Source organism: Protobothrops mucrosquamatus, unplaced genomic scaffold (assembly GCF_001527695.2).
Source record: "Protobothrops mucrosquamatus isolate PMUCROS unplaced genomic scaffold, P.Mucros_1.0 scaffold1269, whole genome shotgun sequence".
NCBI classification, from domain to species: Eukaryota; Metazoa; Chordata; class Lepidosauria; order Squamata; family Viperidae; genus Protobothrops; species Protobothrops mucrosquamatus.
The window spans coordinates 173308-189684 of NW_015387475.1; the positions used below are offsets into that span (position 1 = coordinate 173308).

The 16377-nt window shown below is 37.8% G+C and overlaps 1 protein-coding gene across 1 annotated transcript in view; it reads right to left on the bottom strand.

Annotated features, from left to right (window-relative positions):
• Positions 1-16377, bottom strand: part of COL18A1 (collagen type XVIII alpha 1 chain) — a 96138-nt gene that overhangs the window by 10137 nt on the left and 69624 nt on the right. Inside the window, exons 19-33 of the mRNA XM_029285095.1 lie at positions 15734-15778; positions 14521-14583; positions 13664-13699; positions 12851-12931; positions 12277-12306; positions 11082-11144; positions 9868-9942; positions 9498-9533; positions 8758-8811; positions 6504-6581; positions 5224-5298; positions 5049-5091; positions 4290-4343; positions 2344-2387; positions 1192-1302 (exon numbers count right to left, since the gene is read on the bottom strand). Coding sequence (XP_029140928.1) covers positions 1192-1302; positions 2344-2387; positions 4290-4343; positions 5049-5091; positions 5224-5298; positions 6504-6581; positions 8758-8811; positions 9498-9533; positions 9868-9942; positions 11082-11144; positions 12277-12306; positions 12851-12931; positions 13664-13699; positions 14521-14583; positions 15734-15778 — 888 coding nt within the window. The remainder of the gene's footprint in view (positions 1-1191; positions 1303-2343; positions 2388-4289; positions 4344-5048; positions 5092-5223; positions 5299-6503; positions 6582-8757; positions 8812-9497; positions 9534-9867; positions 9943-11081; positions 11145-12276; positions 12307-12850; positions 12932-13663; positions 13700-14520; positions 14584-15733; positions 15779-16377) is intronic.

Sequence of the window (16377 nt, forward strand, 5' to 3'; positions counted from 1 at the left end):
ACCTATAAGTAGACCAATTCTTGGGAACTTTTCCAAATAAGGAGAAAACATGTGCTCCAAACGAGTTGTTTTGACTACCTTGGTTCATATTAAAGATAAGTGACTTTATGATTTAATAAACTGGACACTAGAGGGGACTAAAGATTCTGAGTAGAAGAAGTACAAATTACAAACTAATTTTTGGTGTCACTTAACTAGGACTTACAAAATGACACAAAATATCATAGTATTCGAAATTTTAAAGGAGCTCTTTGAAGAATGGAGCCAGATATTAGTAGCTACAATATCAACAGTGTCAGTAATGTCTGACCTACACAAAATTAAAGCAGACTGAGAAGAAATTAACTTCAGAGTGACAAGTTGATAAAGCCCACTCTTGCTTTCTTCTGCTACTGCTGTAAGCTACAGGTAATCCTTGCTTAACAACCACAATTAAGATCAGCAAATCCCTTACTAAGCACCACAGCTGCTAATCAGAAAATTATGTGACCACAATGGGCTTTTGATCTAACTTCCCATTTGGATGTTAAGTGGGTAAAAAAATCACGTGATTACAATTTATGATTTTTACACCTGCATTCTTCGCTAACTTGGTATGTTGCAAGCCGGCTGGGAAGCCTGCAAATTGCAAGCACATGACCACAAAATACTGCAATGGTTGTAAATGTGTGCTGGTTGCAAGGCTCCCTAATGGCAATCATAAGACTGCAGCAGACTGAGTAAAAAAAAGGAAGGATTGGTTGCAAAACTGTAACTTCAAATGGTTGCTAGACATGGACCTGGTAAGCAAGGACTGCCTGTATTCCAAATGTGCCTCAACACTACTCAAGACTATCATGTCTTTACACTAGAGCAGGCATGTCAAACTTGCAACGTCACGTGACGTCGTGCGATGTATTGCAACTTTTTCCCCATTGCCGGCAATGGGGTGGGCGCAGTTTTGGTGTGACGCACTTGGCCCGTGGGCCAGCAGTTTGACATGCCTGCACTAGAGGATATTTTTGCTAAGGAGCAACACCAAAAAACTTCTGCTCTTTGAGAGTTTAGTGTTTTTCCTTTTCAATACCACACAGACGGTCAAAGCTGCTACATACATAGTAACATTTCCACCGTCTTGAAAACTATCAAGGAATATGGCAGAAAAGCATGCCATTTTATAAAGACATTGTTACATGCTATGACAACTCTCACCGGAAGACCAGGATACCCTTGGGGACCAGGAGGTCCAGCAGCACTTGATCCACCACCTGGTTCACCCTTTTCACCTTTCATCCCATGATCACCTTTGTCCCCTCTTTCTCCCTATGGAAAGAGAATTCGTAAACAAATATGCTACAATCATCCACTGAAATGCATCCACCTTTTTCTCTTGCTTGAGGTGGCAAAGGAACAAGTGAAACCTCCCAGTGGGAATCACAAAGAAAAAAGCAGAATGAGACAAAAGGACTAAATTTAAAAACCTGAACTAAAACATCACCTTGGCATATTGCAACCCACTTAATTTTGGTTCCCTAGGGGCCTACATTATTGTGTGAAAAAGCTTCTGTAGCCTGTAGGCTAATGAACTAGTTGCCATGACAGTCTGAGCTGGGAACTCCTAGTTAATGTTAAACCGTAAGCAGGCAAACATATTAAATGTTTGTGCAATTTGTGAATCTGTCAGTGAGAATTCTGAGCGAATAAATGATTATTTAGTCTTTTGAAGACTAACATTCATCAATTTTGAATATGCATACCTTGATCATGGATAAGCTATAAATTACCAGAAATAACATACTAGACATGCTTTTTGCCAGACCAGATAATCTGAGGCTCCTTGGTTTAAAAAGTTACATTTTCAGCAATGCGGAGCAGCCAGGTATTCTTGGAAATCAACCCCCAATCCAAATAAAGTTGTGTGAAATTGTTTCACTGAATACCCCACCATCCCCATCTGTATAGCAGCAGAACTTTAGCTCTTGCAAACCCTCAGGGATCATCAATAACATCAGGGCTGGGCTTTCAGCCATGTTTAGCAGAATACAACTTCAGTGATGTTGAAATAGAGACACAAGAAAAGTACTGGGGAAAAAACCAAGCAAATTGTCTTGGCCAGGAATCAAACCCAGGTCAACTGCTTAGAAGGTAGTTATGCTCACCATTATACTACTGATGCAGATTGATACTTAAGGTAACTCACAGAAATACTCCTGCAGTGAAAATCCCATGCCTCCTTATATTATTTATGGATTTGCCATCTTGCTCTGAGGTCCAGTGTGTCGATTAGCCCAGCAATCTTCCTGGGATAAAGAAATCTGGCTTCTTTATAAACCCACACTTTCCTCCCAAGTGAAGACTACTTACCCTGAAGGTGGAGCTGAATCTGCTGAGGTCATAAGGGAACTGGCCTGGTGGAGAAGAGAGAAGAAAGAAATTGAGAATTTAGTTGTCCTCCTGGCAAAGCATGTACTAGGCTGAGAAACTTGCTTCCTTTCTCCTCTCTTTTTACAATGGACTTTCCGGGCACTGCCAAACCACTGAGGATTATATGAAACAAATATTTGTATTTCCTGGATGGACATTTTGGAACTCACTTTCCAATAACCGTGGCTCTTCCTGAATAAATACAAACAGGGCTGAAGTGAGAGGCATGTGCCAGTTTCTGACACAGACTGGAGAGCTGAGCTTTACCAAAGAAAAGCTGAACCCAAAATCTTTTAGTTCATTTTGATGATAGCGGGAGGAAATAAATATAGAGGACTGAGACACAGAGAGAAAGACAAATAACGGTCGCCATTTTTTCAGAAAACAGAGAACGGGCCTGAAGAGAAGGGAATTCAGTGCTTAAAGTGAAGCATGTAAAAACTGGTTATTCAGAATCAATGTGTTTGCTATTTTTGCAGACATAGCTTGCCTTTTTCACTAAGTTTCACATCATGAATTCTAGGGAACATTTGATAGGCAATATAGTTACACCTGCATCAACTGCAAATGTTCACCATCATCCTCAAATTTGTATTCAAAAAGTCAGTACGTATATACTTTGAGAGACTAAAGATGACACTGGGCAGTACAGGATAGGTTAGCAAGACGGCAAGACACAGGAAGCAAATCAAAGGAAGATGAACTGAGAGGACAAAAATCTGCTGCAAAGCAAGACGTCATGGTTCCGACAGATGAAACTCTCCAAAGAACTTTGAGGCATTGTTTACTTTAAAGAATCTTTATTAGAGAAGCATAGCATTGGCACTAACATAATCGAAGCCAAAAACTAAATTCCCCTCCCCTGAGCACATAGTATCAAAGCACAATTTCCTCCTCCAATTAACAGTCATAAATCACATTCTCCAATTAGTTTGAAATGCAGGCTTTCCCTCCAGTTCTCCAGCGGGCCAATTTTTATCATCTCTTATTTCAATAACCTTGGTTCACGCACTAGGTCCAGTATTGTTATGTCTAGCTAAACTCTCATGCACATTCCTCCCCCCCCCAGCATCATCTAACTCTAACTCTAACTCTAAGAATAAAACATAAGAAGAAAATGGTTGCATCTCCAACTGTTGTCAAAGCAAAAACATCCGATGTTAGCAGCGTTGACACAAGAACTCATCTGGCTCACTCACAAACCAGCCCACCCTGAGGTCAAAGCATGCTACATTTACAAAGTTTCCTACTGGTTTTGGAGTATTGGGACCTTAGGAAGAAGATTCCTCCAAACAAATTAAGGAAACCATAAGAAGCATCTCTTCTACCTTCAGTGACATGACCGTATCTTTTTTTTCCCCACTATATTCAAATCTTATTTTAATGAGCTGATTTATGGGAAGGTTCTGTTATTCCCAAATTTTAATTTTTTCATGAGTTTATCAAAATAAAAAATACAAAGAAAAAATTAAAATAATGGGAAAGTACGGGAAGAAAAAGGGAGGAGGAAAAGCGGGGGAAGGGAAAAAGAAAGAAAAACATTGACTTCTGACTCTTTTTAGCACAGTAGAATAAGGTAATAACATACAGTACAGTCCCAACGTTTTACTTTTGCATAGTAATATATATTAGCCATTTCTATAACAACAAATCTACCTAATCAGCAAAACCCAAAGCCAATGTTTCAGTTTTTTCCACCTCAAGCACAAAGTCTTTGATTAAAGCAGTCAACTTAGTCATCTCTGCTAACTCCATCAGCTTTTGCAACCAATCACCCATTGTGGAAATTAAAGTATCTTTCCATTTTTGTATGACCCATGACAAGTCTTGATAAGAGTTGAAGGAAATGTGAAATTGAATATGTATCGTATTTTAGGGAATCTTACCTGGTGGACCTGGAAGACCCTGTTCACCTTTTTCTCCCTTCTGACCATGGTACCCTGAAACAGAAACTGACATAAGTTTCTGGCACCCTCAAGAACTAACGAGAAAGCACAGCGTGGCAGAACAAGAAAGTAAACCCAAGTGAATTTTAACACAAAACCAAATGTTCAGAAACTGTTCATTTAAACAGCCTTATAAACATAAACTTAAATTGTGGCTTGCTTTAAAACAAAATTATTTAAAATCCTTTAGGAGCAGAACAAAGCAATGATTCTGATACAGGAATTACTAGATGTTTTTTTTTTTTAATGGCAAGTCAAGATGTTCCAAAGAGGAAGGGAAAAAAAGTTATTACATTTCTATCACAGTATTTGCCACCTGGGTTCTCCCAAATGTTTCGAATTACATTTTCCATCAGTCTCAGCCAACGTGACCCATACGCAGGGTTAGTGGAAGCAGAAAGCCAACCCTTCTGGAAAAATCCAGGCTGGAGAGAGGATGCTTTATTGCAGTGTTTTTCAACCTTGGCAACTTTAAGAAGTACGGACTTCCACTCCCAGAATTCCCCAGCCAGCAATGCTGCTTGGGGAATTCTGGGAGTTGAAGTCCACACTTCTTAAAGTTGCCAAGGTTGAAAAACACTGCTCTATTGCAACTAGCCCCCAGTTCAAGGGTAGAATATGGGCAAGAACCATCATGGTTTTGTAGGTCTTCTTGAATCCACCTCCCCCTTCCTTTATCCAGATCTACCATTTTCTTACCAGGCAATCCTGGAGGTCCTGGAGGGCCCAAATCACCAAATGCCTGAAACAATAAAAATAAAGTTTCTCCCAAAGTGTGTCGCCACAAAGAGAATTAGACACTCCATTTTCTGCCCTAAAACAATATATCCCCTTAGTTCCCCAGAAAGCGAGATGTATTTAAGCTATTACTCACATTATTCTCATAAACAGGTACTGTGCTACCTGGGGGGCCTGGGGGGCCTGGAGGCCCAGGGGGGCCAGGACGACCCTAAAGAGAGGGAGAAAGACACGGCATTCATTACATTTAATAGGGTGAAATATCAAACAGAGGATGGAGGGGGGGAGATGCAATTCATCAGTAGCCACTCAACTCTACCTAAACACAGCAGGGGAAAAAATGGAAAGTAACATCGCCAGCGAAATCTTGTTTCAGTTTTATTGTTTGCAGCATAGGCAACGATGAAAACATACAAGTTTGTGTACATTCCATCAGGCATAGATTAAAAAATAAAAGTACAATTTCTGCCTGCAGCTTTGCAAACAGTACAAAACTTTCATTAGTCTGCAGTAGCAAATGGCGGCTTACTTATAGTATTGGAGGAACCTGTGGAGATTCATATCAGTTTTCTTGGAATCCAGGTTTCCCCTGGATTAGAACATGAGAACCCACAAGTGGGGTCATTGCTGCTTTTTCCCCCAATTGTGTGCTGCTTCCCTCTGCTTAGTTCTCAGGCCATCAAAGGGGAGAGCAGACCCTTCAGAGCAAAATATATTCCCTATGAAGTTGTACTTTTGTAGTAGAAGGACTTGACTGTCAAAATGCTTGGCCAAATTTCGAACAACTCTCTGTGGTAAACCAAAGTAACTGAAGGTTAAATTTGATGTTGTAACTTCACCTTTTTCTCCTTTTTTCCCCAATGATAGAGCCTGAGAAGCTTCACTAATACTGGCTGAACACAGACAGCATCCCTGCCCACCATCCTTCAACTTACGGTGCAATATAATTATGTCCCTCTAAGTCAGTCTTGACTCTGGCTACAGCTTGGCTATGTCTCTATAATTTTGGGGGGCGAGATTTTTGGAAATTATTTGCCATTGCCTCCTTCCTAGGGCTGAAAAAGAGGGACTGGACTGACATCATTCAGCTGGGCTTAGTGTCTAAGGTGGGACTAGAACTCAAGATCTCTTGATTTCTAGCCTGATGCCTCAGCCACTACACCAAATTCCAACTTCTCGGAATTTTTATTCAAATGGATTTAAATGGGACAGACAAATTGCAATATACAAACTGCATATTTTAACACCAACTGCTAGAGAAGAACAATGGCAAAGGGACCTTCATTGCACAGCCTGTGTTTCTGAGTTTCCTGAATAAACCTGGTAAGCCATTGTGGGACACAGAAAGCTACTGGAGAGGTCCCTGGTATGATGCAACACATCTATTCTTTTCTTATCATTCAAAGAATTGCTTACCTCTCTTAAGCCCAGCGCTCCGCTTACGTCTGCTGGATCACCTTTTTCTCCCTTCAGTCCATTCATACCAGGCCGGCCCTGAAAGGATCAACAGATCAATGGAATTGCCTTCAAAAGATGGTGAGGGGCAGCAGAATAAAATGCAATGAAATATCCACAGAAAGTACTGCATTTGGTTATTTATAATTGGATTTGTTTATTTAATAAAACAGAACAGAGAAGAAAAAAGAGTGAAAGAAAAAAGAGAAAAAATAAATAAAAGCAATGCAACAAAACATCATCTCTATCTACAGTATCCCTACTTCATTTATATGTCTACATCTGGGCTTATACATGCATATAAGATGTTGAGACTCTAGAAAGAGTACAGAGAAGAGCAACAAAGATGATTAGGGGACTGGAGGCTAAAACATATAAGGAACGGTTGCTTGAATTGGGTATGTCTAGTTTAACAAAGAGAAGGACGAGGGGGGACATGATAGCAGTGTTCCAATATCTCAGGGGCTGCCACAAAGAAGAGGGAGTCAAGCTATTCTCCAAAACGCCTGAAGGCAGGACAAGAAGCAACGGATGGAAACTAACGAAAGAGAGAAGCAACCTAGAACTAAGGAGAAACTTCCTGACAGTCAGAACCATTAATCAGTGGAACAATCTGCCTCCAGAAGCGGTGAATGCTCCAACACTGGAAGTTTTTAAGAAGAAACTGGACAGCCATTTGTCCGAAATGGTATAGGGTTTCCTGCCTGAGCAGGGGGTTGGACTAGATGACCTCCAAGATCCCTTCCAACTTTATCATTATTATTATTATTATTATTATTATTACTTATACAGTAGGTTGAAAATCTTATATTACTTGCAACTGATGAATGAGCCACACACATAGATTATAAAAGGCCAAGTATAATGAAATGTGGTCTTTTTATACTAAAACTATTGCATAATCTTTCAAACACATTTATAATGGGGAAAAAACAATCAAAATAAAACACCCACAATTTAAAACCACACAAACTAGTAAATAAATTAATTACATTCCATTACAAGGATTACAGAAATGACATAATGTGAAGAGGGAAGTCGTGTACCAACAGCCCAGCCACCATCATCTTTCTTGCTTCTAATGGGGCAGAGCAAAAAAGTGGAGAGAAGAAAGAAGTTATGGCTGTGCATCAATTTGTGAAGACCATTCTTGTGTCTAAAAAAACTGATGAGGGAGAGCCATTATGTTACAGTTTGTCTTGAATGGGTAGATAAGCTAAGAAGCTCGGGCCTGACCACGGAAGATAGCCAAAAAGCATAGAGGACACTCTTGGCTCTGGAGAGATGCTCATAGATGATTCTGGCTGGTGCCTTGTGTGACAGCTGCTCTCCTTCCTTAGTGCTGTTTTGACACTGCCAGAGAATCTAGCTAAAGTGCAAAATACACTGGAGAGTCATTCCAACAGCAGCTGCAGATGTGCCATGTAAGTCAAATTGTGGGCTGGTGGGATTATTTTGTCAAGCAGCTGGATCCTTGCTGGAAAAGGACAGGCCCTAAAAGAAAGGGCGCCACTGTAGTGAGATAGCCATGTGCTCATAAGGAAGATAGAAAAATGTCATGAAGTTGACATAGCTGTATCTGTATGGAGCCAGAATTCTGCTTTGGAGAGGAATAGCTAAGAAGATTCATGAATTGTAATGGTCAATTTCAATATTAATAAGGATTCAGGAGATGGTTCACTCATTATTGTCAGTGAATTGATTCACTAGTCTACCAGTTCACAGAAAAGCAATAAAAAAACAATGAAGAAGACTTTATCCCAATGACTTTAGATTATATTGGTTGTAAAAGGACAATAGTTCAGTTGCTGGAGTCTTGAAACTACCTGCCTTTCTTCTTAATAAATCTTGCTAAGGAAGCTCTGAGAATAGAATAGATTGGGAAAGGAGTTACTTTTGGTTTGCACAGATACTACACAGTGTGGCATAGGTATTTATTACCTGGAGCAGTTTCCTACAGAACATTAAGGGCCTGCATTCCTTTTTTTATTGATTCATTGTTCATTTTCAAGAAAACATGTATCTAATTTTAATTTCTGCCACTTCTCTAATCCCAGTCAAAAACAGGACAATGAGTTAAGAATTTTCTCTTCCTATTCATTTATAGAAAAGAATATATACTGTATATCTCAGAAAGGAACTAAAATCTGAATGGTGTGATGGATGGCATATAAATCTAATAAATAACTAGACAGATAAAAATTAAAATTCTTACAGGTCTTCCAGGAAAGCCAATTTCTCCCTTCCGTCCATATCGCCCAGGTGACCCCTAAAAGAAAGCAAAATGGAAAACTCTATTTAAAAAGATAGAAAGAGATGGTTAAGTGGGAAGACCCAGAATCACTGCAGTATTACTCTATTTATATCACAGGATTCATAAACCCAGAAGGAAGCAGAAGGGCTATGTCACTTTCCTTCTAACAGAACATTTTTGCATGAGTGCTGGCAAAATCAAGGTCAAAATGCAGCAACTGGACTAAAATTGGTACTAAGGGTCCTGGGAAAGTTATAGAGGTCAAGGAAATGCCAAGATTTGGATATATTAGAACAATGTTTCTCAACCTTGGTGACTTTAAGATATGTGGACTTCAATTCCCAGAACTCCCCAGCCAACAAGTTGAAGTCCACACTTCTTAAAAGTTGTCAAGGTTAGGGAAACACCGTATTAGAGAAAACCATAATATTGCCCTCTCCTCCGCAGAAAACCCAATGAGAGCATGCTGGACAATCATGAAAAAACTAAGCATCAGTATTAAAAATAACACAGGACATGGGCTTTTTAGATTTATCTAGGTCTGGCTGGCAGCTTTCAGTCACTTTGGCTGGCAGGGACAATGGATACAATTGTGAGAATATTTTTTAAAGTTTTATCAGTCAAAAAAAATGAAGTAATAATCATCATGAATTCTGAAATCAATTCCTTGCATAAAAGCAAAGATACCATTTATAACTTACTGCTGGTCCCATAGGTCCCCTTGGGCCTGTTTCACCCTGTAAATATAAAAGGTCTATGGTCAGAAAGGCATATTATTTTTAGAAGTTTCTAGACATCTCTGGATGTATGGAACTTCCTCTTTCAGCATCGCCTAATTACCACAGAATTACAGGAGTTGAAGTTTAGCATAATCTGTAAATAACTTCTAATAGGAAGATAGATTTAAATAATCCTAAAGCCATGGAGGCTTCATCTCAGAAGCTGGGTTAGGGGCCCTAAAAAGGAAATCTTTCTTTACTATGCAAAAAAGCAGATCCTTTCAGCATCTTGCTGCACAAAAGCAAAAGAAATTAGCAACATTCTCCAAATGTAAGCAAAAAGAAGCTATACCTTTTCTGCTTTTGCTTCAGCTGCTATTATTGTTCCATCAGACCTAGATATAACTCCTGGCTCTCCTTTTTCACCCTGTCCAGGGGGCAAAACACAAGAAGAAAACACTGATCTACATCATTTCCAGTCTCTGGATATTATGTATATCTTTGTTGTTAATTTCTACAATGGAAATAACACATGAATATGGCAATGTTAGATAATCTTGCAATAAAATGTTTTTTTCCCCTTACTGTTGATCACACAAGAAAGAGATATTGCTCATTCAACTAAGGAAAAAATAAATTACCCTACAAAAGGCATTTTAAAGAGGGAAACTTGACTGGTAGCAATAGCCATTTAAACAGTTATTTTCAGTTATACTTTTCTTGTTTTCCAGAAATTCAGTGTAGTTTTACCAGAACATCATCAAATCAATTTTCTCCTAATTCATTTCCATTTTATTTTATTATTTATTTTATTATTTTATTATTTTATTATTTTATTATTTTATTATTTTATTATTTTATTATTTTATTATTATATTATATTATATTATATTATATTATATTATATTATATTATATTATATTATATTATATTATATTATATTATATTATATTATATTATATTATATTATATTATATTATTATATTATATTATTATATTATATTATATTATATTATATTATATTTATTATATTTATTATATTATTATATTATATTTATTATATTATATTATATTATATTATATTATATTATATTATATTATATTATATTATATTATATTATATTATTATATTATTATATTATATTATATTATATTATATTATATTATATTATTATATTATATTATATTATATTATATTATATTATATTATATTATATTATATTATATTATATTATATTATATTATATTATATTATATTAATTATATTATTATATTATTATATTATAATTATTTTCCCATTTATTTATTTTATTTCCCACAAATTCCAACCAAAGAAAGAGCTTGCTAATATTATTGTAACTTAAGGAAAACTTTAAGGAAAACTTAATTTAAGGATGAAAATGAGCCAGTGATGGCACTTCTGATGACAAAAACAGAATTGGTAGTAATAGTGTAATAGTAAAATTAGAAGCAAAGGGAAAGCATGTTGGGTAACAGACAATTTTGCACTATGATGATGATCTTGCAACCCAGATTTCTTAAAGAAAGTACTTTATACAATCTTACCTTAAGTCCGGGATAGCCTTGTAAACCTGGAGTTCCTGAGTCACCTTTTGGTCCCTTTGGGCCCTAAAGAGGAAGGTATACAGTACATTTCATGTCATCAAGATTCATGCCTGATTTTTTCAGTGCTGGGACTAATGGAGCAATTTTATTTTTGAGCACTTTTACTAACTGCATATGTTTCTCCTATGGCACATTAAAGCATGTGGTAAGCTAATAGGGCCTTCTTTCTTTAATTAACCTACTTGGAAATAGAAACTGCTGGAGAAATATTGCCCTGAATATCATGGTTCCCTGAAGATTTATTATTAAAATATTTCTTTCATGGAGTTTTGTAAACAGTTTGGGTATCTCAGAACATAGAATGCTGTTCTATATTCTCTTCCGGTAGAAGATGATTGACTGACAGATAGACAGATAATGGTTATCTAGGTACAAATTTGAATACCTTGCAACGAACAGGAAAAACCAATGTGATGAGAGGAGAGGGGAGGGGAGGGGAAGAGAGGGGAGGGGGAAGGGAGGGGAAGGAGAGGGGGGGAGAGAAGAGAAGAGAAGAGAAGAGAAGAGAAGAGAAGAGAAGAGAAGAGAAGAGAAGAGAAGAGAAGAGCTCTAGGGTCAAAGGAAAATTCAGAAATATCTCTGTGGCCTGAAAAATATAATGACTCTCTCAGCTCCTCACACAAAGAAGTTGTCTGTAGGAGAACCTCATAATCCACATACGTGTTTTCGGAAGAGGCCTCAGATGGTCCCTTTCCAGAACAGAACAGAACAGAACAGAACTGCTGCAAAATCTGCAACAGAACTCCCTAGAATGCCTTCAAGAGAAATCTTAAGTAGAGCAAACCCTTTCAGAGTGGGCAAGTAGATAAGACCTTCAAAGAAAAGCAACTTCAGAGCACAGATTTCATGCATATTACTCTCCAACCCCCTGCAGGACACCGTCCACTCATCCCATGATGTCCCAAAGGGAAAAAACTGAGGAAATTTAGCCCTACTTCTTGAGAATTACATTGAGAAAAGATTGTCATGACTTTAATCTTAGTAATAAAAAATCAGATAAGGACCAGATTTACCTAGGAAAAGCTAAAGTTTATATTATTGCAGGCAATCTAATCCTATTTTAGGCACCTAGCAACAAAAACTAAATGTTTCTAAAGCTGGAAGCAATGTTTATAAAGCCTCCCCTTCTACTTACCTCTGGGCCTGGCAAAACAGGCACAGTTTTCTAAAAATAATAAAACCATTTGTTAAACACGAGAACACAAACTGCTTTTCCTTAGATTGCTCAGCCAAACATTTTAAGAGAGCAGTTAAGCACCATAAAATGCTAATGAGCACACTTAAATCTGCATCTGCAGATTGTATCTGCATATAATTGGGTTTTCAAATACTCCCATTTGGCATATGCCTGAAAACTCAGAAACTGATGATTTAGATTTTTTTTTTAAAAAACAACAACAACCCCAAAGTATCTTCATTCTAGATGTCCAGCTATGCAATAGCAGTAAATTGTACAGTAATATCTTTATGGTTGTAGCAGTTCTTCTCAATCTTAACAACTTTAAGATGTGTGGACTTCAACTCCCAGAATTCTGGGAGTTAAAGCTCACACATGTTAGTTTCTAAGGTTGAGAAACATTGGGTTAAACATCAAATACTTAACCTTTAGAATTAAAGTACTGTAATTTCTGGAGCAGCATTGCCCCGTAGATAACATTATTCTGGAAGAATAACAGAAAATAGCTAGTAAAAGGTAGAAATATCCTTACATCTTCACTAGACAGGTATACGGCTTGTCCTGGAGGACCTGGAGGACCAGGAAGTCCTATTCCATCTTGACCCTTTTCACCCTTAAAGAAAGAAAGAAAAAGTCTTGACATATGTTCTAGTTAAGTTGTATTCCTGCATTGTTTAGAAAAAATATTTGCAAATTTCAGATTTTTAACTGGGATTTTGGAAGAGCAATTGTTTTGCATATTTAAAATAAAATTTCTCCAGCCAAATCTCTTAATGCGAAATTCAGTTCTGTATAGCAGAGGTCCCCAACCTTTTGGGCACCAGGGACCGGTTACGTGGAGAGAGGCTTTTCCACGGACTGGAGGAACACGGTTTTGTGTGCTGCCTGCATCCTGCAGATGGGGCTTTGCTTGTTTGTGCGGACCGGTTGCTGACATGCCGCAGCCCGGTACTGGTCCACAGACCAGGGGTTGGAGACCCCTGCTTTATAGGTTGCTGTTATTTGGGGGCATTCAAAGACAGCGATTTTAATGTTAGTCATTCATTCTCCTGTCTAACCAACAGAGTTCTCTCAGTTTTCTGTAAGAGGCTCTGCACAGATAATCCTCATGCCAACTTGATCAGTGAAGATATAGATTGTACACATATTTCAGGACTAGGTGAACTGGTGATATTTGTTAAGAGTTTTGAAGAGTTCTAAGAGTTCTAACTAAGAATTTTGCAATGGGCAGTTTTAAAACCAAATAAATTGTAATGTTCTTCAACAAAATCCTTCAGGAAAAACATCCACATTTTATTACACAACACACAAACATAATTTCTTCTCAAATTTAGGTGGTACTCACTTTAGGCCCTGGGTTTCCTTCTTCTCCCTTTTGTCCCTGAAATGGGGAGCAAAAGACATTTTCAGTAAAGAAGGCAATTTCACACAATGGACAACTATGGAATTGCTGCAAATGAGAGTGACTGTGGTCTAGCATATGGAGGGCTGAACTATGATCCAGAAAATGTGGTATGATTGAAAAGTCACTGTTGATTCACTTGATTGACTTCTGATTTACTATCTTCATTTCATTTGGTCTATTAAAGTATCTCAAATGCTCTGGTCCACCTAATGAGAAGAGAGGACTCATTGGGAAAGACCTTGGTGTTTCAAAAGATTGAAGGAGGAGATGGTTAGATAGTGGCATTGATGCAATGAACATGAATTTGGGCAAATTCTGGGAGACAGCAGAGGACAGTGGGGCCTGGCGTGCTATGGTCCATGGAGTCACAAAAAATCAGACACAACTTAGCGACCGAACAACAACTCGGTCTATTCTCCTTTTATAAATGATCTCTCTCATGAATGAATAGAGCCTACTTACATGAATTAAAAGCTATAAATAATCATCACCATTACAACAAACATTTGAAGTATGTGTGATCACTTACAGATACTGAAGAAATATCACTGTCACTTTAAATTAGCCAAGTGGAAACAGACACCATGCATGTCCATTATAAGGAATCAAAGTCCATTTTCAGCAGCAGCAGCAGCAGTCCTGCTACCTGATGCTTTCTGTAGAACTTTGTATACAGGTTATTTATATCATAATCTTTAGAGTCCAAGGGCTAGAAGCTTTCAAAGAAATAATTTTAAAAATTCCTAAAACCATAGGGAATTAGAAGGAGTAGCATATGAACTGAATGTCCTACTCACTTGTGGTCCTGGGAAACCTTCTAATCCAGGGCGACCATCTAATCCTGGCAAGCCAGGATATCCCTGTGGGAAGGAAAAAAGTCCTGGTTTTCATCACAATTTAACAATTCAACTCCCATTAAAATACATTTAAGGCTGTGTGTGCTTCAAAAACGAGTAAGTGCTTTAGACTTCATGAAAGCACATGTATGGATAACCTTGAAAGATGAGGGGAAAAGATGTTGCCTAGGAAACAATTAGACATTGAGAGAGGAGCCCCCAATAGATGAACAGCCAGAGAAAGAAACTTAAGAAGGCCCTGCCCTGAATGGATCAAGCAGTTAAAAATGGCAGCAGGAAGTCTGTACTTCCAGACTTCCAAAATTCTGTTAATGGAGCCTTGTAGTAAAGTAGAATTAGTTTATCTAGTTGTGTTTCCTGTCAGGTTTTCCTGGGAGGGCAAACATGACTTCACTTCTATAAAGCAGCCTGATTTATTTCAGACTTCCATGTAAGCATGAAAAAAGGGTGAGCCTCCCTTAAGAGTCATATTATGAGTAGATTTAATATCATCAACCACGGTATCCTTCCAGGTTGGTTTCAGGTTGGGCACTGTTTTGAAGTTGTTGTTTTGTGTGTGTGTGTGTGGCTGGTTCTAGTGAGTGTTGTGGAGGGGAAAGTCTATCCCAGACTCCTATAATGTGGTTCAGGTCTCTCACTGCTCCTCCTTAATATCTACATGAAACCGCTGGGTGAGGTCATTCGACAGAACTAATTGCAATATCATCACTATGATGATGACAAACAATTGTACAACTCTACCCCAGTCCAAGCCGGCAATGACATTCATGTGCTGATCCAATATCTGGACAATGTGAAGGTCTGGCTGGGGAGGAGCAAATATCCTTAAGTCTGTACCTTTTTTTCTTAAATTTGGCCAACTAAGACATGCGACCAAACAAATAACCTTAAACCAGTATCCTTTTTTATTTATATTTTGTGCCATATCTTGTGAAATAACAAATTGCTTTGTGAAATAACATTGCTTTCATGAATAGTAGAGATGAACAATGCTCATGCATATGCAAAGTCTGAAATGCTTCTTTACTGTAGGTCCTTTTTTATGTGTGTATAGCCCTAACTTTTTAAATAGTATATGAATAAAACATTTCTTTAAGGAAATCGCGGATGGTAAATATAATTTTTTTAATCCAATATCTTGACGTGAACTTACTTTTTCGCCTGGCAAACCTGGGAGACCAATGATGCCCTCATCTCCCTAGAATTTAAAAATAAAAGATATATGGACTATTTTTTTTTTTTACAAATTCTACTTAATACACACAGAAATATCTTCTTTGCGGGGGACACATGAATCAGGGTGACAACATGTCATAGGATCTAAATAAAACACAGAAAGATACGCCATTTGCATGTCTTGCTTTTGGACTGTGGGAACAACAAACGGTCCAACAGCTATTCCTGATTTATGGTCAGTATACAGGATCACTGCATATCATAAAGAGCTACGTCTCTTTAATAAGACTAGGAAGGAACCTCCCCATGACTCCTCTATCAATTATTTGTGCAAAATCTTGAGCAAGATCAATTACTTGTGCAAAATAAAGCATATATGTACCACTCTATCAGTGCAGTTTCTGAATATAACAGCACAATCAGCAATACTGCTCCAACTCTGTAGACCTTATTTTTCTCAATGTGAATTTGAATAGGCTAATGAAAAAAATTAACATTAAAGTGTATTCTAAGGACAGGAAACCTTTTAGAATCAGTGGGCACCAGAAGGCTTGGGAGAGCAGCTCATGGACACTCTGACAGAATGGGTGATTCATAAAATGCCCCTTATCATTTAATTCC